General features: G+C 46.1%; 2 protein-coding genes across 3 annotated transcripts in view; one reads left to right on the top strand and one right to left on the bottom strand.

Moving 5' to 3' along the window:
- POP1 (POP1 homolog, ribonuclease P/MRP subunit) overlaps nt 1-16962 on the bottom strand; it is a 1381968-nt gene extending 1365006 nt beyond the window's left edge. The window contains exon 1 of the mRNA XM_069621412.1: nt 16860-16962. The gene's annotated coding sequence lies outside the window, so the exon portion shown is untranslated. The remainder of the gene's footprint in view (nt 1-16859) is intronic.
- A 74-nt stretch (nt 16963-17036) lies between these two features.
- Nucleotides 17037-24872, top strand: part of RIDA (reactive intermediate imine deaminase A homolog) — a 193215-nt gene continuing 185379 nt past the window's right edge. The window contains exon 1 of one of the 2 annotated variants that reach the window (XM_069621413.1): nt 17037-17202. In XM_069621413.1, the coding sequence (XP_069477514.1) occupies nt 17138-17202 (65 nt within the window). In that variant the 5' untranslated portion in view covers nt 17037-17137. Of the gene's footprint in view, nt 17203-17328; nt 17359-24872 lie in introns of those variants that run through there. The other variant, XM_069621415.1, reaches the window with a different exon arrangement.

The following is a 24872-nucleotide window of genomic DNA, read 5'->3' as shown; positions in this document are numbered from 1 at the left end:
GGACAGTGTCGCCTGTACATCTCAGAGGAATTGGCTCCACTCCTACAGATGGAACATCTAAAACTTCCCTCACAACTCTGCTTGAAAGCCGTCGGTGCATGGGTTAAAAGGGGGGGAAGCCACATGCACCCGGGAGGGATTCCCCCAAGTAATAATAAAATGCTTGGTACATTACACCTCCAAGCTGAATCTCATTCTAGCTTCAGAGCCTTGATAAATTACTAACATCTTCAGCAAGGGTGGGGGCACAAAGAGCATCATAATCTTAATATACTGATCAAGTTAAAGGCAGAGGATAATTCCATGAAGGCTAAATACACAAGTAAAGCTTTAAAGTAGAGGTACTACTAAATCTGTATTCCCTGCTCATTTGTGGTTACTCCCTCCATGAAACCCACAAATACCTCAGCCAGAATTTATCTGACATACAACAATTTGCTGAATATTTACAAAGACTTATCAAGAAGAAAAATGGGGCTATAAAACTTAAGGAGCCCTCCAGATGCCCCTCTTGAAGATGAGTGATTTAAGTATAGTAGCATCTTTGGAAATTAAACCAGTAGACCAAATGGCATTGAACACGGTTTGCAGTGTGGAGACAAAAGAATAACATTAGGTTTCAACAGGTCTGTGCAGTTCTAGGATGCTCATTTTACAAGAGGTTTGCCAAATCTAATCAAGAAAACTGATGAATCTCAATCACATGTGTGAAACGGTCACTTTGTTGCGTTAGGAGGTGATGTCAGGAGTATATACCTCAGATTTTGGAGAAATGTTGGACCCAAACAAGATTAAGAATTTGACCCTTAGTAGTGTAATCCTATGGATCAGATGAGACCAGTACCCACAATTTTGTATTATCGTTAGCAGAAACAGCTTCCTCTAAAATGAAGCACACATTGAACACCCAGTTTTAACATGTTGCCTAAAAATAAAAAATACATTTTTTTAAAAAATCGTCCATCCACAATTAGCCAAGTATTTGCATTACAGGCTTCAGAATCTCCAAGTCTACTATGGCTACTCTACATTGCTTGTTAAACATTTTCTTCCTGCCTGGTCTGCCTAGCATGAATATGATGTCATGATAGTTCAGAGAGTGGAATGTGGCACGAGTGCCGTCTGCTGAATGTTCTATGAATGACAGTGCAGTTTCAGTTTCATAGGCAGGGAAACCCACGTTAGGTTAGGGAAAGCGAGGAGTTTATAATGAAATGGCTTCCTGTGAAAAAACTTTACCAATTTATCCGTCTTGCATTTCTGACCCCTCAAAGTAGACTCATGGTCCAAGGTATGTTAGAAGGAACTTGTGTTGTTTGCCAGAGTATATGAGCCAAACCAGGGATAGAAGGCCTTCTACACGTAGGTGCTGGATAAGATACTGGAAGCACAGTGAGAGCCAACGGTAATAGGGGGTGGGTGGCTTTAACTCCTGGTTGCACACACACTGGGAACGATTTTCCAAAGGGGAGGCTCAAGAATCAGGCAGACAGCAGGTGATGAGATGTTTGGTAGAGCCCTCTAATGCAGCGGGATGGTGGATGTTTGGAGTGTAACCCACCCAGACCAGAGAGGCTACATCTTCAACTCCAAGCCCCACAACACTTGTGCATAGATTATCTCCTAGTGAGTCAGACACATGCTTCAAGGGTATGTTAAGTGTGAAAGTCACCCAGCGGGTTGTTCGGATCATATGGTGGGAATGGTGTTAGACATCGCAGGACAGAGTAAAGGGAAATTGCAGTGGAGGTGTAACGATTCCCTATAGAGGCAGTCACATTTCGCCACCCAATTTAGCTCAGCGGTGGAGGAGTACTTCCAGTTAGATGATAATGGGAAGTGGATACCGATACGCTATGGGAAGCAGGCAAAGCTACTCGGAGGGCCCTTCTGATCAGCGAGGAGGGCGAGAAGAAAAATGGGAGCGAAGATTAGTGGAGTACAGGATTCTGAAGGAAATTTTGGGCTTGGAAAAGGAGATGCATAGGAAGGGACATTACATAGAGGCGTCTATGGAACTCTTACTGCAGAAAGGTGGAATTGAAGGCAGTGGGAGTAGAGGACACCATCAGGAAGCTACAATTCCTCACACAGAACTTTTACAACAAGCGGGACAAAGCATATGCCCTTGTGGCGGCCAGGTTGCGGGCAATGAAGACTGAAAGATGGGTTGAGGGAGTCCGGGACGAAAGTGGGCAGTTAGAAACAACAAGCAGGATTGCAGAGTGCTTTGCAACATATTACGAAACGCTATACTCAGGGAAGGGAAGTGCAGATCATGGAGATACAGTAGATTATGTGGGAAGGCTGGACAAAGTGAAGCTCAGAGCAGATGGCATAGCCTCTAGAGAGACCCAGATCACAGACGAGGAGTTGAAGGTGGCTGTTAATAGTCCATCTAGTGGAAAGGCACCTGGAGAAGACTGCTTTACAGGCGGCTTTTACAAATAAAATGTGCAAGGGCTCTCGTCTCTCGAATGAATGGCATACAATGATAGACTGGAGAAGCGGAGTAGTGCTGCCCCCCTTTAGCAGAGCTTTGATCTCTGTAATCCCAAAGGAAGGGACCCAGGAAGCTGCAAATTTTACTGCCCAATCTCTGCTGAATTCAGATGAGGAAATCTTCACCAGCAACGTCCTTGCAACGTGAATGGAGGGGATAATGCCTTGCCTGATCCAGCCGGATCAAGTTGGGTTTATAAGGGGTAGGTAAGGAGGGGATACAATGAGGAAAAACTCGGATCTAATGGAGCACCACCGTATGGAAAAGGGGGTGGGGAGGGGGAACTCATGCATGGAGTCTGGAACCCGAGAAGTCTTTTGATAGGGTTGAGTGGGTTTTCCTTTTCAAGGTGCTTAAGAAGGAGGGACTTGGAGAACGGTGCCTGAGAGGAGTGAAGGCGATCTACACAAACCAAACAGGGTCGTAGGAAGGGCATTAAGAGACTTGCCCTATTAAGAGATTTTCGCCCTATTAAGACATTTTCCCTTATCTATTGAACACTTGGGTACCTTGTTTAGAAATGAGAGCAGGATAGGGAATTAAGATGGGAGAGAAGGAGTATAAATTAGCCATGTATGCAAACGATATGCTCCTCTACATGAGGACCCCGAAGGCCTCTGTTCTGGCTGACCTACGGGTGCCGCAGAAATGTGGACATCCATCAGGTCTGAAAATGTATACGGACGAATCTATACTTTTTACGTATTGTCAGAGAGAAGAGGAAAGGAGGGATGACCTTCAGGACTTGGGAATTCCCATTGAAAATGAAGAGATTAAATACTAAGGGGTGAAGGTGACCAAAGATATTAAAGAACCTCTACCACGCAAACTTACCGCCTCTTTTGAATAAACTCTTTGCTGACTTAGACCGTTGGTCAGAAACGACTATATCTTGTTTGGGCTGCATAAACACGGTCAAAATGACGTTGCTACAGAAGGTGCTCTATTTATACCAAATGCTCCAAATAGAAATGCCGAAAGAGCACTTTGCAGAGCTTAAAAAAGTGGATTGCTCGATTCCTGTGGCAGGGGCAGAAGCCGAGAGTAACATAGAAACACTTGTGTACAGGCGTGTTATAAATACCATATCATATGCGACCCTTATACAGATGAAGGAGAGAGTGGGAATGGGTCTCCCGGATATGTACGAGTATTACAGAGCAGCGAAGTTTAGGGTTCTGGCGCCACACATGAGGGGAGCCAAGAAAAAAACCAGTGGGTGGGAATAAAGAATTCTGATGGTGACAGTAGATGAATGGCTGTGGGCCCCTATGTCGGCCATACCCTGTAACGTAATGCAGCACAGATTATTAGCACCGCTTTGGTAAATATGGTGGAGTAAAACGGAGATGAAGGTGTGACCACATGTCCATCTCTATTAAGCCATATTTGCTCCCCACTGCCCCCATCAGATGATATTCAAGAGCTGCTCAGATTCCAAAAGGGGTTCAAAGCCAGGTTAGAAAGGGTCAGGCAAGTAGTAAAAGGGGGGAGACCTTTGTAATGCTTGAGGAATTATGGGAGGGTCTGTTTTTGGGAATACTCTCAGTCTTTCAAAATTTGCAGCTGAAGGTAGTTTTGCTGCCAGGAAAATTGAAATAAGGAGTGCAGATATACCACACAGGGATAGAAACTATGTTAAGCAATGGCACGTCATCCAGGGGACTTATCACAAGCATATATAGAGCACTGCTGGCCATGAAGGGAGGAGGTGTGGATGCCCTTAAAATGAAAAGGGGAGAGGAAGCTTGATGACCGGAGCTCGCCTTTGTAAGAGTGCACATAGGACATCAATAGCCTGTCAGTACACGTCACATGGCATCAAGCTCCTGTACAGTGGCAATATGCTCCAGAACGCCTTTCAAAGATGTTCAGAGGGGTAGACCCAGTCATGCTGGAGGGGCTGCTGTCAAAGAGCAGATTACTGGCACATGTGGTGGACATGCCCTAGAATACAGATGTTTTTGAAGGAGGCGACAGGATGGGTTAAGGACCCGGAGGAAACAGAGAACCAGGAATCCCCTGTTGGTGTTTGGCACTGAAGAGGAAGGGTGGGCAAGTCTCCCCCACATGCCACATTTTCTGCTTTTGGCAGCCAGGGGGTGTGTGGTAATAAAATGGAAGGGCCCAGAATTGCCTAGTGAAAGAATGTGGTCCTTAAAGTAAGGGAAATATATGAGATGGAAAATGGCTCCTGTGACATTCACAATTAGCAGCCATCAAGGGAAATGGAGTGGGCACCGTTTATCAGGAAGTATGGTTCACAGCCCCCATCCAACCCTGCAGAGGAGGGGGATAGATAACACGAGTGGGCTCAGGACCTAGGCACGCACCGGCCTATTGAGTGGCAATGTACATGGGTCTAGGGGACCCGGTTGATTTGTAACCCTTCCGATAGATCTTCCAAAGATACCCAACAACGTATAAATGCTTGTGTTTTTGCTTCTTGCCATGGACTTGGGGGGCGGGTTTAAGTTTGCTGAATAAGTGAAAATGTGTGTACATACAGAGTTCACGACGGCATGTAGCTGAAGAGTAAGGACATGTTTTAATACAAGTTGTGAACCAAAATAAAGAATACAAAAAAAAATATAAAAAAAAAAAAACACTATACCTGGGCAAATGGCTGATGAGCCGTATGGGTCATGTCAATGGGAGCAGCCAAATGAATTTGTCACAACTATAGGATGGTGCCAGGTGCTGCATTAACTTTGAAGTTGGGGCAGTAGGTTTCAAATTGTAGCTGCTGGGTTTTGAGTTAGATATGAGAGTAACAAGACGACACTGGATTAAGTAATTATATAGGACGGAATATGGGGTTGTGGTGTGAGGCCTGTGTTATAAAAGCGAGTGTGAATTGGTGGTAGGATACATGCCATGCCATGGCTTCTATTAAAGCGGAGAAGATGGTGCACAAATATATGCAGCATTGGGGATAATGTAATGCACCAATTGTTTAACACATAAGAGATTAATGTATGTGCCAATAATGTTTTTCGCCACAGGAGCAACTATGGTTGCACACGTTAGGCGCGGACTACAGACTTATGTGCCAAGTTGAATATGCCTACAATTGCCCTGCCCTTTAATGTCTACTTCTTGCTCATTGAGTTGGTGGTGGTGAGGGGGTGTAATCCAATGTCTAGATGCGAAACGCGCATGTGTAAGGGTTGAGGGTTTGTTGGCTATTTCAATCTGGGGCTGTGGCCTAGCAAATCACAAGTCCAGTTGGGGACGGTGGTGTATGTGGATTAAGCGAGTGCTTGCCGGAGTGACATGGCTGTTGGTACAGAGGGCTACATGCTGCCTCCGGGGTGTTGGGATACTGATGTTATTTATGTGGTGCTGGACAGTATTGGTTGCGAGAGGATGTGTTGGACAACCATGTTAGTTTGTTTTGTTTTGCAAACCGATTTATGGTCTTTGAGGTGTTGGATGCCTGCGTTTGGTCAATGAGGTGTTGGACACCCATGTTCTGTTATGTAAGGGTTGGACACCATTTGAGAATATGCCGCAGTCTCAGAGAGTGCACCAAGTGACTTGGTCACAATGAGATTCTTGTGCTCACACAGTGGATGTGTGCAGTGTGCAATATCTTGGAGGTATGTTTGGCGTCCCCGCTGTTGGTGTTAGATTGAGTTTAGGGTCAGAGTCGTGCGTATATGTTTCAGTTGCACATGAGGTGCTTGCTTTCTTAAGAGTGGTCAATGGATCATAAACGTTTTAGTCAGGTGGTCCAAGTTCGTTGAGAGGTTTATTCTGTTATTCTTTTTCTTAGTTGTAGAATGTCACCTCTTCTTATTTTGCATAATGTGAAGGGGTGCAGTGTTCTGTCCCACTGTTTATGTGGGTCTATTTGTATGGCATGCAAGGACGTACGGAGGGTGTTGTCTCTAGGTGGTGAGATGATCAGGGTGAGTAGTGGGTCACCCAGAGACAGAGTGGTTTGGGAATAATCTTGGTGTGAGAGGAGACAGTGTACACTGGAGGTAAGATGGGGCCTAGGGTCCATGTAGAGGTGTGGATCTGGATGTGGTTGAGAGATGAAGAATTTTTCCCAGTGCCACCTCTTGATTTGCAAGTCTCCGATTGTGTTTTAAGTTCAGATTTCTCCTTAGGGTGGTGGGGTTGAGGGTGTTGAGAGATGTGTTGTAATGCATTTTCTTCCCGCCTTGTAGGAATATGATGTTAGTTCAGAGAGTGGAACGTGGCGCGAGTGCTGCCTGCTGAATGTTCAATGGATGACAGTTGGAGAGAGGCTGGCTGGGATAGGGTGTGCCAGTGGTTGTTCCCCCAATGTACTGTGTCCTGTGGGCGGGCATACCTATACTGTACCGTAACCATTAAAGAAGCTTTCCTTTTCTACCTACGGCTCATGGTCATATGTGGGAGGGGCTACTTCGCAATACAAACCTTGCTTACCTCTAGATCAAAAGTATTAGAAACGGCCTAGGCTCGTAATAAATAATAAAGCGGAATTAGGGTTAGCAACATTTGAGGCAGCTATTAAAAATGCTGTTGGGGGGGCAATAATATGCAGACATTCATCAAGCTCCAAAGCACCTCAGCTACCACTCTACGTTGATATAATCGTGGATACAACATCTTCATTGCAAGATTGGTATTGAAAACAACAGATGTGAGGATGTCATTTTCAAGCCTATCAACCATTTGTGTACAATTTACCAGTGACCAATTGACCCCCATGGTGAAAAGGAAATTAGTGACAGGTGCAGCTCTCGAGTCTTAAAGTCCTAAAATGGTGTGCCTACCAGGCTTATAGAAACGTAGAAGGTAAACGTTCAGATGTTAGGAATTCATTAAACCCTCACGTAGGCACGAAGAGGCCAAGTCTCCTTTAAAAGAATAAATTGTTGAACAAATGATCAAGTAAGTCAGGTTTCGTACCAAGTTCAGCTATTTTTTTCAGGTTATTAACAGATGTACTTAATCGTGTGACATCTGTAGGGAGCTTCTCCGTTTTTAAGGTTATTTCAGGTTTTGAACAGGATGGCCCATCCTCCACATTGCCAGCCTGTATTCAGTCCATAGCCAACCGATGAATGGTTTGATATGTTCAGTGTCATGTGGAATGGGGGCAGAGCTTGGAGTGACAGTTGAAACCAAAAACGTGTGACCAAAAAGACAGCACAACAACTTCACTCAAACAATTCATGTGGGGCCCCACCCAATCAGCCCATCAAAATCTCATTCATCTAAATATTGCGCAGATTACTATTTGCTCGCACCCAGTAAACTGATTTGCTGATGAAGCATGGACATCTTCCCTTGTTGACTTGCTAGTGCTGCGGACAAAAACAAGTGCAAGCACAGGGAGGCTGGAAATGGGTGGCAAAGTCAAAATACTTTAAGCATTGGTACCTTGAGTCCTGTGCAATAAAAACTGAAAGTAAGAGGGGTTTCAGCATGCTTTCCGAGAGAAACCTTCTTGCCCTGAAGGGTTACCGGCAATAGTGATATTAGTCTCCTTAATCAGAGTGCAAATAGGGAAACCGGAGGACTGCCAAACGACTGATTGTTTTCCTAGTCTTTTTAACTGAGTGTGGCAACAACACACAGCAGATTGCAAGAACATACTTTATACACTGAACAAGCCAGGGAATCGGTCCGCCGCTCCATATGGTGAGCAGAAAGTTGAAGACGCATAAGGAACTCTCCTACTTGGTCGAAAGCGGGGAGCCCAGAAAGCTTGAGCTGCAGAAGCAGCGGGTCAGCGTCCTGCCTAAGCGATGCCAAATCTCTGTCAGACCTGTGAGAAATCAGAAGGTGTCCCCGGGGTTTCTCTCAAGATGCCAGGGCACAGCATTCGCCTTTGGATCCAGACTCTAGGGGTGGACCAGGGGGGAGGCGAGGGAAAAAAAAAAAAAAAAAAAAAAAAAAAGAGAGAAATCACCTGGTGAGGGGTCTTTGGGGAGTGGGAGACCGAATTAGGTGCGGTATCGCTCCCCATTTAAAACCTTTACCCCCCTGCCCCTTTTCCCTACACTAACAGCCCACTCTGGGAGAAAACTCACACCCAAGTATTACATTTGACATGTCCCAATACTGTGATCAAGCAGAGTCAGGCAATTACTGTTAACGACTCACATGTGACTTGCATTAAGCTTCCCCACACGGATAAAAGGCGGGGCACGAGAGCACACTGAGTGAGGCGAAGGAACAGCGTTTTCCAGATGGCAGCTGAACGAGGGGAGAAATGCAGCAAACAGAAGGGAAAACGAGGAGGGAGATGCCCTGGAACTTTCTGCCGAGAAACAGTTACTTTCCAGAAACCTTCAGATCGAAAGACATAAGGTTAGGAAACCAGACTGAAGAATCCTGCATTGTATGTCAGAGATACCCAGGGCCCTCCTGCAAGGCTGATCGAGTCGTGGAGGAACAGCAGCCACCATGGTACCATCCTTGGCTCCAAGATCAAAGCAGTGCCAGAGAGAATTCAACACAACCGGTGAGTTGGGGAGACCGATGTAACACCGGTCTGTGTTGAAGTCAAGGTTGCAAGCAGCAACATTGTATAAAGAGAGCAAGAACGAAGATTGGTAACGCGTGTGATGAAATACGCAAGAAAAGTCCAATTGCTGATGGATGTTTGACCGTTACAAAGAAAGATGCAATATTAGCGACAGAGTGGTCCAGTACGGCGAGTGTGCTCAATCGAAGGTCTCAGGGGTATTCAGAAGTGATGGAAACAAAAGTGAAAGGTGAAAATAAGAATTGGAGTGTATCAAAGTGGTCCTGCAACGGTTTAAGCAACACCCATTGCACAAACGAAAATCTGTTTTTTTGTGATACAAAAGGGTCTGAGCCGGAACGAGGGAGACCCATGGTCCAAGCCCAAACGAGGGAGACCAATTGTGAACCCATGAATATGAAAATCCTGATAAGAAAGGAACTTTCGTGCTGGTTTGTTACATCAGGCCATCTGCAATAAGAGACTGTCATTGAGAGATGGCAGAAGGCCCTGATACTTATGCTTTGAACTGTTACCTGGTGGCCGAGTAGCAAGAGTGTGTGCAGAGCTCAAGTGTGCCTCCTTGTCCTGTGCTGAAAACATGGGGAATGGAAGTGAACTGCTCCACTATCCGGACATATCATTTCTTGAACACTTCTTTTTGCTTACATTGGTATCCCACACCATTTGTATTAGAAGTAAGGATTGTCAATGGGTTTATTAGTATAGGCCCTTTTATTTTGACAGACACCACCAGGACTGCGTTATTATTTGATGGTTCTAGCTTGCTCCCATCCTTAGGTTTAGGATTAGAAAGGCGTTCAACCAACCCAATGAAGTTCAATAAACACCATTGAACTGTGATCACTTGCATCTGTCTTCACTGTTTGATATCATGCCTTCCTTACAGACCCAAACGGGAGACACTGACAAGAGGTCCAATCGTGCAGACCAAAGACATGTGTCTAGGATGAGGCAGAGCCCACACCGGACTGAGAATATGTATACCTCACAAGGGGGCGGGGGTGAATGGGCAGTTAAACACAGAAGGGCTGAGGATCCACTCTCTCAGCTAAAGTTTAGATCTTTTTTCTTTCATCTTAGCCGTAGGTATTAGAGGAGACATTTGTTCTTTTAAATAAAGAAACCTGGGACAAACAGGTCATCTTGTCTATCTCTTATGACTAGGTCGATCATAGCAAGGAATAGAAGAAGGGCTCTAGGTCTTGTAGGAAGGTCGACACGAAATACAAGATAGGTGCATGACAACAATGTGCTTATTCTGCATGAGTCAGGAAAGGCCTTGTAAAAACGGCTATAAGCGCTAGGAGAAAATCTTGTCCCTCCATAGACATCATTTTCTACAAAGCAATGTCCAAAGAGGTAGCCAAAAGAAAGACCCAAAACCTATTCTTAACGCGTTCTTAGCCTCTGGGCTAACCCAAAGCTAAAATATGAAATGTTCCAAGGCAAATGTTTACATATCCTACTGTTAAAAAGTTGGACAATTCGGCTAACAAATGTACAACTCGGAATCTCCAGCTCCTGAAGTGTTCATACAGTAATGCTCCGATTACTTACCGGTAATCTTCATTACTCCTAGTCCTACTCTTCCTCGTCACAGAACTTACTTCATGAGGCCCCTGCCTCCGACACAGGACCTTCTTCTATTTCTTTAAATTCCTATAACTCCTACCCCACATCCACGTCACTCAGTTTCATATTACCAAGCCAGAGCATGGGACCTTCCCCGCAGGGAGGGTGAGGAGGGTCGTCAGTACTGTAACGAGGAAGAGTAGGACTAGGAGTAATGAAGATTACCAGTAAGTAATCAGAGCATTACCTCCACGTCCACTCTTCCTCGTCCCAGTACTTACTTCATGAGGTATACCAAAGCAGCAACGGGGAAAAGGTCCCAATGAGAAACAGAGCTAAAAACTGCAGCACACACACCCACAATAACTCTTAATTCACATCCCCACAGATAAAGCAACCAACCCCCCACAGATAAAGCAACCAACCCCCCCAGAGTGGGAGAAACTCAACCCATAGCGGTTGATGGAAATCCCTAGACCAGCCAAGGCGGCAGCCATACAGATCTCTTGCAGTGAAAAACCCTCATTGCATCGGCCCAGGAAGCCGCCAAACCCCTGGCGGACCGCCCCTGATCGTGCGCAGGCACAGGCAGGCCAAAAGCCATAAAGGCACTGGGATCACAACCGGAACCATCGGAAAATGGAAACCACAGATGCGTTTTGCCCAGCCCCAGCCGGACCACAAGCAATCAGAAGACTATCAGATTGGTGGGAAAAAGCAAACCTAGCCAAATACTCCAACACGTCCCGCTGGACATAATGTTAAGCCAAGCCACCTCCTCATGCATTCTCGGATCATGAAAGAAGTCAGGGAGAACCAGATCCTGAGAGGTATGAAAACCAAGATACAACTTAAGGGAGGAACTTCGGACCACACCTCAGCAGCACCGAGTCTGGCAGCACCCTCAGGAAAGGAGGGTGACATAAGAGAGCCCCAATCTCCCCAAGACTACGGGCAGAAGCGAAGGCAATAAAAAAAAGCAGATTTCAGTGTAAGATGTTTGATATCAATCTCGGAAAAGGGCTCAAAAGGAGGCCCTTGAAGGAACCGTAATACAGAGGGAGATACCAAGGGGGAAGCCCTTTGTCAGAACACCTTCAGAGTGGAGGGTCTAAGAGCATCCATTATGTACTCAACTACAGGATCTGAGAACCCCTGAGATATCAACCTAGACTGAGCAATAGCCACACTGCCCATTGCATCCAGTGGAATTCCAACCGCAGATCCCCTTGAAGGGGACACGGCCACCTCGGAATCAGCCAAGGTTCCTAGGACCGCAGCTCCAACAGAGAGGGGAGCCAACTCCGGCGGGACCAGAACTGAGCTAACAACAACACAGTCACCCTGGACACTCTGATGCGCCAAACCACCCGGGGCAGAAGGAGAATAGGCGGAAAGGCATAAAGGAAAACCCCAAGGCCACTGTACAGAGAAGGCGTCCATTCCCCAATCCCCCCGGCCTGAAACCGAGAGCAGAAGAGGCGAACTTCTGCTGAGGCCGGGGATGCAAACAGGTCTAGAACCGGGGACCCTAATCTGACACAGGTCACTGCAAAGACCTGGGCCAACAGGACCAGTTCCGCCGAGGAGTGAAAACCGGCATCTGAGAAGATCCGCTTGAACATTGTCCACCCTTCTGATACGTGAGGCCACCAGAGACACCAGATGAGATTTCTCCCAGGTGCCAATCAGCACTGCCAGAGCATTCAAGGAACAGCCAGAACCCCTTTTGCAGTTGACATATGCCAAGGCCATCGTATTGTCCGATCGGATCAAAACCGCCGACCGTCCAGCAACTCCTTGTAGTACACCAGAGCTTGGACAATGGCACAACTCTTGCCAATTGGATGATCGCCGGCTCTCCCCAGATCTCACAACCCTTGAGCTGAGAGGACCCCCAATGTAGACCCTTTCTGCTGGCGTCGGTAGTAAGAGAGGATGGACCATGCACACCTCAGCCTGTAGACCTGAAACCACCCGCCACCACAGCAGGGAGACTCGCAGCGCTGGGGACACCGAAAACACAACTACGAAAGCTGAGACGTCGGAAACCAGTGGGAGAGAGTATAAGACACCAGGGGACATAAACGAAGACGGGCTCAAGGAACCGAAAAAACGCAAGACGCCACGTGCCCCGTAACTTCAGCAACAGGCGAGCCGAGACAGACTGCCTTCTGAGAACCCAGCCCAGACCAGCCAGCAAGCGCCCCCCCCTGCACAACATCCAGAGTACACTCTCCCCAAAAGTCCGGACAAGCAGTGCAGGGTCTTGAGACCCATAAGCAGTTGACACATCCTAGAAGGCATAGGGACCAGGAACACCCGCAAGTAGAAAACTTGACCCTGAACAGGGAGAGGAACGGGCAAGATGGTAACCCACAACAATCCTTCCTAGAGAACGGATCCCATGGCCAACTACTTGGACCGTGAGCTGGGTACCAAAGTCCTAACCATGCAAACCTGGACAGGAGGAGACAGGAACTGCAACCGATACCCCCCTCCGGAAGGAGCCCATTACCCAGGAAGCCGAACCCCACCGTTCCCATACACCTCAGAGAAGATAGAGACGAGGAGCCAGGGAAAACCGCCAATCACAGGACGTTGAAGCATGCCTGCGCCACAATATAACAGCATGCTTGTCAGCCCACAAAAAGATCCGACTTATCAAAAGGAAGATACAGGACAGCCCAGAAGTCCAGCAGACCAGGGCCCCCGAGCCGACAGAGGAGCCACCAGGCTGGCGTCAAAAGGGCAGAGTACTGTCACAAAGCAGGGCAAAGCAATCCATCCCGGATAGCAGACATCAAAGGCAACCCCCCTATCTGGGGTATTCCTACACTGGAAAAACCCACTGAAGTGACATCCCCCTCCACCGGCACCAGGGGCTCTGAGAACCCCTCTAAGCACAGACATGTGCCACCATGTGCCATATCACTTCCCACAATTCTGAGAGGAGGCGTGAAAGCAACACGTCAGCACCGGAGGACCTAGGCCCTAAAAGAAGAGACACTGGGAACCCTCTGAATGACCATTACTTCCATGATGCATTTTCTATAATTCCATGCCGGAGAAGGGAAAAGAAAATCATCTCCTTTGACCTTCCCTTGTGCAGTTCAGAGGAAGAGGACAGGACAAGGAGTCTGTGTCCATAGCTAGCACAGACCCAAACACACCACTAACTCGCCACATTACTGAGAGGTGGCTTGAGCCCTGTATCCAGTAGCTGGTAGCCCCAAGCTCTAAATCGTTCCAATGTGTCGGTCTAGGAAGGATGAAATGCCGAGTCAGCACCGCAGAGACTCGAACCCGAAGTGTAGACTATGCCAAGCCGGTACCCTTCAGGCCGCTTGCAGACGCGTCCAAATCTGCGCAGTTTTCACAGGCTGCACGCAAAGAATGCAGCCAACATCCGGTGCATCCTGGGCTGCATGTGTCTGAGGAGCAGGTAGTATGTGAATGTAGGTGTATGTTCTGTGACAGAACAGAGCCCCAGCACTTTCAAAGACTCTCTGCCACTGTCACCCCACGACAAGAAGCAGAGAGGCCTCAACAAAAAGGGGAGGCTAGGCCATACTGCCAAGTGCTTGCCATTATTTCCAATAAAGATGTGTATACAGAGCACGAGGAAACGGCATGTTGAAGGAGTCAAGATGGCCATACCAGCAGGAGAGGGGAAAAATATCAAGCACAGTCCTCCCCTCTCCTTACCTTCCCCCAGAGAATGCAGCTAACATCTGGTGCATCCTGTGCTGTGTCTGAGGAGCGGGTGGTATGTGACATGCCTGCGACAGAACAGAGCCCCCGCACTTTCAAAGACTCTCTGCCACTGTCACCCCACGACAAGAAGCAGAGAGGCCACACAACAAAAGGGAAGGCTAGCCCATACTGCCAAGTGCTTGCCATCATTTCCAACAAAGATGTGTACACAGAGCACGAGGAAAAGGCCTGTCGAATCAAGATGGCCAAAACAGGAGGAGAGGGGAAAAACATCAAGCCCAGTCCTCCCCTCTCTTACCTTCCCCCGGGCCATGCAGGACCCGGGACACAATGCACACGCTGCGGTCCGGAGCCCAGCAAAGAACCGAGCGAGGCAATCCCGCTCAACTGTGACCCCAAACCCTGCAAGTGGCCCAGGAGCAGCGCCGCACCTGAGGGAGCCGAGGGCCCCACCACACAGCCCCCCCCAGGGGGCCAGCAATCGGTGCTCCCCAGTGCCCCACACCGGGAAGAAAAAGTCCAACCTGCCAGAGGCAGGAAAAATTAAACTGAGTGACGTGGATGTGGGGGAGGAGTTATAGGAATTTAAAGAAATAGAAGAAGGTCCTGTGTCGGAGGCAGGGGCCTCATGAAGTAAGTACTGTGACGAGGAAGAGTGGACGTGGCGGTAATGTAGCATACGCACAAGGGGATGGCTGGGGAGGAATTGTGGTAGGATGGAGACCTGTGGAATAATTGTAGCTGAATAGCTATAACATGTTTCATTACTCGAACATCCATACTACTCACCATCCCCTCCAAGTCGTTTAGGCAGTTTACACTGCAAAAGAAATTCTGGAGTGGAAGAAACAGCATCTACCAGGTTGCATCATGCAAGTAGGTAACAAATAACTAATCAAAAGAAGGATTCCATCTGGGAGGATAAATCCGGGGAACAATGTTCATAGAACACATGGGAGCGGTCCATGCAAACACCCTTCAGATTGGTATAGGTTTGGAAAGCTATGGATTCCCTCTTTGTGGTGTACACCTGTACAGGAAGATTATGCATTGCCCGCTTTTGAAACGTATGACACAACCCAACTACAACGATGACCTTGGCCACCTAGAGTCAAGATGAAACCGCACCCAGTAGTAACAATGTTGTCTTACCTGCAGAAAGCTCCATTTCTATCCAGATAAAAGTTTAAATTCCTGCCTATATGCAAATTGTGTTGAGACATATGTAGTTGAAGCATGTGGATTGCGCTGAAAAATCCAGCAAGTAAATCTCAGTTTGGATTTGGGGAATATGGTAATCGCACCTCTGGCATACTAGTTGAGGAAGTGTAGTATACGAAGGTGAGAATTCTTAACCAAATAAAGTTTATACAGGCTTTTGGGTTTGCACATCGAGTTTAGAATTATGCAGCATGAATACTGTGGCTAAGCCACCACAAATTTCCCCCAAGACAGTTGAGATCTCATAAAAGCCAAGCAAAACAGTGTGCCATCTGCAAAGAGACCAATGATTAATTCTATGTCATGAAATCCTATTCAGATCATTGACAGGTCTGCATGTGAAAATACGCCAGTATAGTAACTGAAGTATTTGCTGTTGCCGTAGGTATGCCTGCATGAGTGAAAGCTAGGTTGCAAAACAGCACCTAGTGTGAAAGTGAAACGTGCGAACAGAACAAACGAAATAGAACCAGAGATTTCCCTACCTACCTCCACCCATCCACAACTCGTCCCCAAAGCTCAATCCAGTGTTCCTAAACCCACTTACCTATCTGAATAATGGTCCGTAACTCTATATAACCCACGAGCCAATCCATGTTCTAGAACATGAGTGGTGTGTGCGGGTAGTTGGGTAGTGTCACATTCTGCCTCTGCCAAGTGCCAACTTGACTCCAGACATTTCGGCTGAGATCCTCCAATCGCGGCTCCCTAACATGGAATACTTCTGGAGGCAAGTAATAAGTTTCATAATCACTCAGGTGATGAAACTAATTTGACAAGAGAAATTGATTCAGCCTCATACTTTAGGGCAGGATTGTCCTAGGGAGCTACATACAGGACCACGAATACCGTTTTACTTGGAAAACCCTAAATAATGTATCTTTCATACCAGTGCTTAATACCGGAGACCAGTCTCCAAAGCATAGGACCGGGATTCGAACTGGTGTTGCTCTGTGTCATCTTGCTTCCAAGACAAACACGAGTAATGCAACACTAATTCAGACAAACTATCAGAACTTTCATGCTTTACTATCGCCAAGCAGAGCAATGTTTGGGCTTGGGACAAGACTATTAAAAGGACAGCATTTACTCGCTTTGAAATTCAAGATTTTATTCACATTCTGTTTGCACGTGACAACCCATGAATATTAGGAAATACTTTTTAAAGGCGAAATTACCCTCCCCTCCCCTTACGGACACTGCTCAGCCCTGTTTTGACAGACAACGTGCTCAGCAGTTCCCCAAGTACACGCTCCACACGAGCAGGGGACTCTGTCATTAGACTCCATCCATCCACCACCCGCCGCCCGATTTATCCCGTCTAACCACCAGCTGACTACTACTACTCACCAGCGTCAGCGTGTGTGCGGATTCAGTTGCTTTAACTAAACGGAAGCCTTCTGGGGACAAGCAGCGAACCAAGAATGCGCATGCGCTCGGGCTCTCCTGCTTATGAGCCTCTTTCTACTCCTCTGAAATTCTGACCCCGCCTTCGCGGGAGTGGGCAGGACACAGCCAGTGACCCTCCCCACTTGTTTCTTGTCTTGTGCTGGGTAATAAAGCGGGTCATTTGAGTATTTCCTTTTTCAGAGGCTGCGTTTCAAATAAGTTTGGTACGAAAGTCGGCCATGGCAGCGCTCGTGAGAAGAATCATTCACACCACCAGGGCACCCGCAGCCATCGGCCCTTACAGGTAGCCCCCCCCCCCACCCCTTTGCTGAAAGTCTGCAACTGAAGGTTGACCGGTGTTCTAAGATATAGCGCCTTGCCTCGTTTCAGGGGCGGGCACAGTGGTGACAGCTAAAATCAGAAACTGCCTTGTAGATCCATGCTGGCAGCTGCACTAAAGGTAGGGCGCGGAACACTAATAAGCGGAGCATGCTCCTCTCAAGCGACACCACGGCACATGTTAGTAATTCTCATCTGGCTGCTTGTTAAGCGTTGCTCGTCAAAGACCATATATTTTATTAGTTGCAGCTTGTACATTTTCTGAACCAGGAACATTTACCCGCTTATTTGCACGTTTTTCTTGTGTCACCAGAGAGGAACGAGTTTCATAGATATAGTTCAGTCTGACATTTAAAAATAACAATAATCACAGCATGTATCGCACATCATGACACGTGGTGATGCTAGAGGACGAGAACTCCCAGCAATGTCGGCAACGTTTGATGACTGCCTTGTTTCATTGGCAGTAGAATGTGTTCCCTTCTACCACTCATTAGCAATCTGCATGGCAAGTAACTGAGCGCGAGGAAATGCTGAAGTCCGTTAGGCTTGCTAGTGTGTTTTCAACTACCGAGGCGGCCACAAATGACCTTACACTCCCACCTGAAGGAATTCACGTGAACTTGGACTCGGATAACATCACAGGAAGTAACATCACTCCTACAATAATTTAATACAACTGTTAAGGCATATACAATGCACCGTAAGAAAGAAGCACAACAAACGCCTTCTTTACACTAAGAGTTTTAATATAAATATCCATGAATACTATGGTATTTACGTATCGGGTCTGCTAAGTATACACACTTTTGCTTTCATGTGGGCCCACTGTAGATGTTCGACCGTACCAGGTGCATAAAATTATACTGTAGACCACTGATTAATGAACTGCTAGGATCTAGTGCAGACTCCGTGAGCTGTGTTGTACAATTTCCTCAAGTGCCACTAAACTGAACCGTGCCTCTTAAATGCCAAACAGCATAAACATTCTTTGAATTACTGTACATGGCATCTAAACCGAGTATATTATGAACATGTGTACGAGTCGTGTAATATTAATCTTTTCACCAATCCTGCTGGTCCTTTATAAGATAACGTAAAATAGCCATTTTTCAAAATGTGTGGAAAGCTTATAGGGTATAAAATCAAAGATCCACCAGTCACACCTCTCATTTCTCAGCCCTTGGTGGGTGTCTCCCACCATGGAGTCAGCGAAGAAAAAAACACACGCACTGCAATTCACATACCCATCCATAGATTTGACTGTGCCGTCGCACTCGTCCAAAAACAATGTATTTGATTTCACCCATTCTGGTGACTCAAAAGATTGGGGGTATGTTGAGTAAAAGTGTCATATATATTTACACACCCGCCCAATGGGCACAAATACACCGGTTAGAGCCCAGGGGCACAGTCTGGGCAGGTGGCTTGGACATGGTTCACTTGCGAAAAAAAATAATTGGGTATTTTGTGGAATGAAATCCCCTTTATGCTACCCTCTTGGAATATGATGCACTTTTAGAAGAATACATCCTAATTTGGCAGCAGGGAATGGCAGGATCGGCTACATTTTCTGGGCGGGAAGAAGAAATTGTCAACAGTCCAAGCGCACTCTTGTGGAAAGATAAGCCAGAGCAGTCAAGGTTCCCCTAGTTCTGGACCTAATGAGTCACAGGGATACGCCTCGAACAGGGATGGACCTCGGGGAGGTAGGGGGTGGGGTGGCTAAGTTAAGAACAGAGGTAGGACTTGCTTCGAGGCATTTATGGGAATTGCCTCTCGGTGGGGATGGGCCTTAGGTGAATGACTGCTTGTTAAGATTCACCATGGCTGTGGAAAGCATCGAAACAGTACTGTCCATGTACAGTTTGGTCAGAGCTTACCATGTCTTGATCAAAAAACATTACTGTGACAAAACATTTGCCCATAAGACTTCATGTGCTAGTAGGATTCATGTAATGATAATGATGTTATTTATATAGCGCCTTTATCCAAAGCGCTTTACACAGCATGTATTAATGGCACACATTCCCCTCTCTCTGTGTACTTTTTTTTGTGTTTTTTTTTTTTAAAACGGGCAGTTTCTATGCCCAAAGTTAAAACCGAAAGTGCGCTCCCTGCACAGCAACCCTGCCCCAACATAATAAAAGCATTGCAATATAAGCAAAATCTCGTTTCTAAGCTTTTAGTTAAATAGTTTAAGAGTAGTATGTGTACAGCAAAGGAGACCACAATGCTGCAAAAAAGTATTTGTTTTAATTATCTTATTTAGCTATTCGTTATTTAAAGCACAATCTCCTGGTTATTGCATCTGCAAAAGTGCTTACTGCTGATATATTTTTGGGTAATTCTTGCTCTCACTTGATAGAGTAAGTAGAGCAATCTGTTACTGAAATCATTTAAACTATTAGGAACAGCACCATAATGAAGACCCCAAACGCGACGCACAGATTTTGGAACAGCTAATAACTCTTTGTTTGGTGAATACCTTGCAAAACTATCCACAAACTATTACTGTTGGCTTTGGCACTGCTGCTCCATGATCAACTATTAGTCAGGCTTATTTTAAGAGCACTGACTAAAAACTGCATCACTTCTAGGGGGTCGCAATTGTGTCTAAGGCCCAGTGATATTAAATGATTTGCCCAGGATCACACGTTTTGGTAAGAAATGAAGCTGGGATTTGAGACCAGTCTGCAATAAGGCACTTAAGCACATCTTCTAAGATCCTGTCAGGAGAAATATTTGTTGTTTGACGTTCAATAATTGATTCATACTGATGATTTGAAATTATGCAAATATGGGAATTTATGGAAGGTCTCTCGAAATCAAGGGATCTTGGAGTGAAACCAGCCGAGAGAGCATTAATGGAATCGCTCTTGCCGACTACAATCCCTGTAAAAAGACTGTTAGTTGCTAACGAGGAAGCAAAACCAAAGTCTGGTGAAGCCTCTGCCTCCACCAAAAAGGTTGTGAATAAACCAGAAAATAATTTAGGGTTTTTTAAGACTCTCTAACAAAGAAGGATGGCCTTGCTTAACCTCCGCCTCAAAACCAAGGGGCCTTTGGCCACCAATACCCAAAGTCCTTCCAATGAAAAAGAGCTTGGATTGAGGACATGAGAAGAGGTGGTCTAGGAACTATGAATAGAAACAAGACTGTTAAAGGGTATAAACCCAATGGTGCTAATAAAGAGCCTAGATGGGTGGGGGGAAGATGGAAAACCGCTGCCCGTCACAAAAAACTGAAGAACTGAGTCCAAAGGTTTTCCTGGAACGGATTAAGAGTGATTCTACGATGTTCTTGCTGAATAGGGGAAATGTTGTCCGGTTGGTTAATACTATAGCCCCAAATTTCAAATTCACGACAGAGGATATTAAGATTGTGGAATTCATTGAAGAAAAAAAGACAGACTGGATTATATTGCATCTCTCCTCTAATGGTAAAAAGGATGCCTTGCTAGCACTCGGAGACAAATTCTTACCCCTCGGTTTTGATCTAACTGACTTTCACGGTCAATTGAAAATGAACTGGAAATTGGCTACCTCTACAAGGGTCCCTGATTTGGAAAACCTAGTTCGAGGGGTGGAGAAGAGGAAGGAAAGGGGTAACAAAAGACTCAATAGGCAACTTAAATAGGTGGTCTCGGTGGCCCACAAGAAAGATCTACACTCTCAGAAATTTACAGTTGCGAACCATGGAAAGCCGAGGGCTTTAACATCACCCGCGGCTACCGTTCCAGCTTGGTCCTGGCTAGCAGGTGCTCTGAGTGGTCCTGGAAGTTGCTAGACTATCGAAAAAAAGACGTCGACCTTATTGAGGATCAGCTGTTGGAATACTAGAGGGTTCCGAAGCCTGTTTGGGGGTGGTTTGCAGGCTTTGGCGGATCTGGACATCCTCATGTTCCAAGAGACCTGGTTAAGGGAGCCTCCTCAGTGTGATGGTTATGTGGTGTCACTAAACCCGGCTCCTAAAGGGCTGCTTGGCCGTTCATTTTCTAGATTACTGACGATGCTGAGGAATGACTTGGGTTGGTCGATTACGGCAACTAAATGCCCAAATCCCTATGTCCAAGCAATTTATTTAAAAAATGATTTGGATGGTGTGGACCAGCCTTGGCTTTTGATCAACGTGTATTGGCGAGTCAATGTGGGGAAGGAATTTGATTTTACGAAGGCTGTAACTAACTTGATTGATGAGGCTGTCTGTGAAGGGGATGGTGTTAAGATAGTGTTGTGTCGAGATCTTAATATCAAACAGTTTAATAAGACTGGGAAGCTGTGTGATAAGAAGGAATGGAATGAAAGGGAGAAGGATGGATGAGGAGTATGAAGCTAAGAGAAATGCACTTGGTAAACGGGCAAACAGAGGGAGATATTCCCGGTCACCCCACATGGAGGAATGGTTATCTTGCATTCACTACTGCTTCATTTCCAACAATCTTAAGGAGAGTATTGAGACCTTTGTGGTGACCCCCCCCCCCCCCAAGCCATCAGTGATCACAATCTATTGTCCATATGTTTTGGGGGTAGGTGGGATAAAGATCGGAAGGATGTAATGAGAGGTTGAATTAAGGAGTTGTGGCACTCGCCTCAGATTGAAAGAGCATGAGGTCAGGAGGATTGACAGAGAGTATAATAGACAATTGTTGATGGACCCTCGGAACATTGATTATAGGGTGCTCCTTAAAGAGTTCTCTAAACCAAGAGTGCGGAAAGGGGATCTGCCGTGGTCAAAAAAGCATATCTATGAAGGGGGAACTAGTTAAAAAAAGAAAAGACATACGTAGAGCTCTGAAACAAATAGGGTGTGATTCTGGCTTGGACAAGAAAGAGAGGGCAAGAAAAGTGCGTCAGACATATAAAAATTGGTGTATAAGTACGCAACATTTGCGTCTTCAGCATGATGTCGAGTGCATGTTACAAGCTGTCTGCAAGAAGGATTCTAGATCCACATGGGAATTAATTAATAATGGTGGGGTGTTCTGACATGAGAAATCCTTGGTGATGGTGGCGGAGAAAGACTGGATTAGTCATTATCAGTCATTGTTCTCTGACCCGGGTGAGGACTTGCATAGCCCTAAAGCTAGGGATAGTGGGGGATGGAAGTTTATTCTGGATGATCATGATGTTGGTCTGATGATTGGAAAACTTAGTGCTTCCAGGGTGGCAGGTCCCGATGGGATCTCAAACTATGAACTAAAAAAAAAACAAAGACCACTGGGTTAGTGTTGTTTTAACAATGTTTAAGCAAATCATGGCCAACAGAACAATTCCCGATTCTTGGAAGGAAGCCCTAATTGTGGAAATTTTTAAAAAGGGCGATAGGGCTGATCCTAAAAACTATCGCCCTTTTGGGTGCCCTGGGAAAGCTCTTTGCAACCCTCCTGCTTCAAGATCTGAAAGACTGGGCGGATAAGAGTGCTATTTTGGAACCGAGGCAGACAGGCTTTGTGACGGGTGTGGGCACCTCCCTAAACCTTTTCTTACTAAACTTACTGAGGGAAAGGGGGTTTGAGAAGGAATCAACGCGGTTCTTGGCCTTTGTGGACCTCGAACAGGCGTTTGACAGGGTCCTCAGGAGCCATCTGTGGGCGATGGCTGTGGGGTTGCCCTGGGGATCTTGTGGAGGCAATTGAAGCACTTGATACTAACACCTCGGTGCGAATTAGGCTCTCCACAAGGGGAACGCTATCGAGTAAAATCCTTACCTTCCGGGGCTTGAAACAGGGGTGTGCCCTGGCCTGTTACTTTTCTGTTTATATATCTCCGACTTGGGATTGTTCCAGGAGAATGTGCGTGCCTTTCCACCCTCAATAAACGGAGCCCTGGTTCCGTGGATTCTTTTTCCAGATGACTTGGTCTTCCTTGACTGTACTCCTATAGGCCTCCAGCACCGCCTCCAAGCTTTTGAATCATACCTTAAGAGCAAGGGTATGAAAATAAATGCAAGCAAATCTAAGGTCCTCCCGATGAAAAAGGCTAGAAGGTTAAAAAAAGAGGCCTTTACCTGGAGGGTGGGTGGAACTCCTCTAGAGACAGTGGTCTCAATAGTGTATTTGGGGGTCAAGATTAATGGGAATACTGATGAGGCTGCCCATTGCGCTTATCTATGGCAGAAAATGATCCCTATGGTGAACCAGGGTAGGCTGGTTCACCATTAAAATCAATACAACTTCTTGAGGGTTCATGTCTGCCTTTATTATGAGCTGTGGAGTGCTCGTTTGCTTGCGGGAGAAACTGGAGGCAGCAAGGAAAGCATTGAAGTGCAAATTAAACAATGAATGTTTTAGAATTGTGCTAAGAGACAGCCTTTTTCACTGTGAGACTTGTCCTGAATTTAAAATATGAAAAGCAGAACTACAATTCCCGGAATGCAAAGAATAGGCTTTTCAGCACATCTACCTAACCTTCCCCAGTAAATGATGCTTGAAAAATTAAACACTTGATGGCAAAAATCACAGGGGCCTTTGGGACAAGGGCGGTGAGACTGCAAAGTTCTACACCCCCTAGGATGCAGAGCAAGAGGGTGTTGGGCAGACTCACATGCAGGACCCTTTGGGAACACTACACACAATTAAGGCTACAGGTGTAAGTACAATTTCACCTTTGGTACAAGCCTGTACTACACAGTTATGTGATAGCAGTGGCTGAGCAGCCAGACTTATCTCAAGAGGGAAGTGAGCAGTACAAGATGTTACACAAAGGGTTTGCAATTACAGTGGTTCAAATAAACACTTTAAGTTTTCTTGGTAAAAAAGGATATACAATTATTTACACATTTGGTTAGAAAATATTCCACTAGCAAGAGCAGCTCCTATAATACACTACACTACTAAACCAATAAGTTTCTGAACAAGTTAAGCTCCCCTGAAATGGGAGCAAAATGGCACTTCAGTTACTTTCAAGAGGGATAGAAAGACAAAGGCTATAAGAATCAACACACAGTTACTTCCATAGGCAGGGCAAATAGTTACAGTTCACTACAGAGGCAGTTCACTTTAATAGGCCTGGGCCAAAGTCAATGGTTCAGGGTCTTGGATAGGATAGCACAGTTCTGATTGTAAATGGTTAAGTCTTTGCCACTGTTCTTAGAAGTAGTTTGCCAGAAGGAAAGTTATGTCGGTTTAGGGAAGGACAACCCTCCAAAGTTGGGAAGTTTCACACACTAACCGCGGCAGAAAGGATTTCTTGACCGCACTTGAACAGTACCTTTTTAAATGAAGAAAAGCTGTAGCTGAAGCAGTTGTTCCTGGCAGTTCCTGCAGATCTTGCTGTTCCTGAGGTTCAGTCGTGGGGACAAGGACGACGTCGGGAGGTTCCTTCATTGCCCAGGGAAGAGGCCACAAGCTTGGCAGAACATCGGTTTAAGTTTTGAGTGCCTTAAAGTCCACTAACTGGTATCCTTCTCACTGGCTATCCGGTTTTCAACAGCACTCTGAAGAAAATTCAACCAGTATGGAGACTGTGTTCCAGGTGGCTTATGAGTTGGTTGTTCCCACCAAACTCGAGGGAAGAAGTTAACCTTGCAGGGCTTCTCTGTCAATGGAGTTTCAGGCAATTTGAACCTGCAGCAGGGCTTCACTGGTGGACCAGGAGTTGCAGCAGTCGTCTTCCTTCAGCTCGTCTTCGGTTC

This window comes from Ambystoma mexicanum, chromosome 5q, assembly GCF_040938575.1.
Source record: "Ambystoma mexicanum isolate Mex_15411 chromosome 5q, UKY_AmexF1_1, whole genome shotgun sequence".
Taxonomy (NCBI): Eukaryota; Metazoa; Chordata; class Amphibia; order Caudata; family Ambystomatidae; genus Ambystoma; species Ambystoma mexicanum.
The sequence above is the reverse complement of the archived record's forward strand: the minus strand, read 5'-3'. Positions and strand labels throughout refer to the sequence as shown.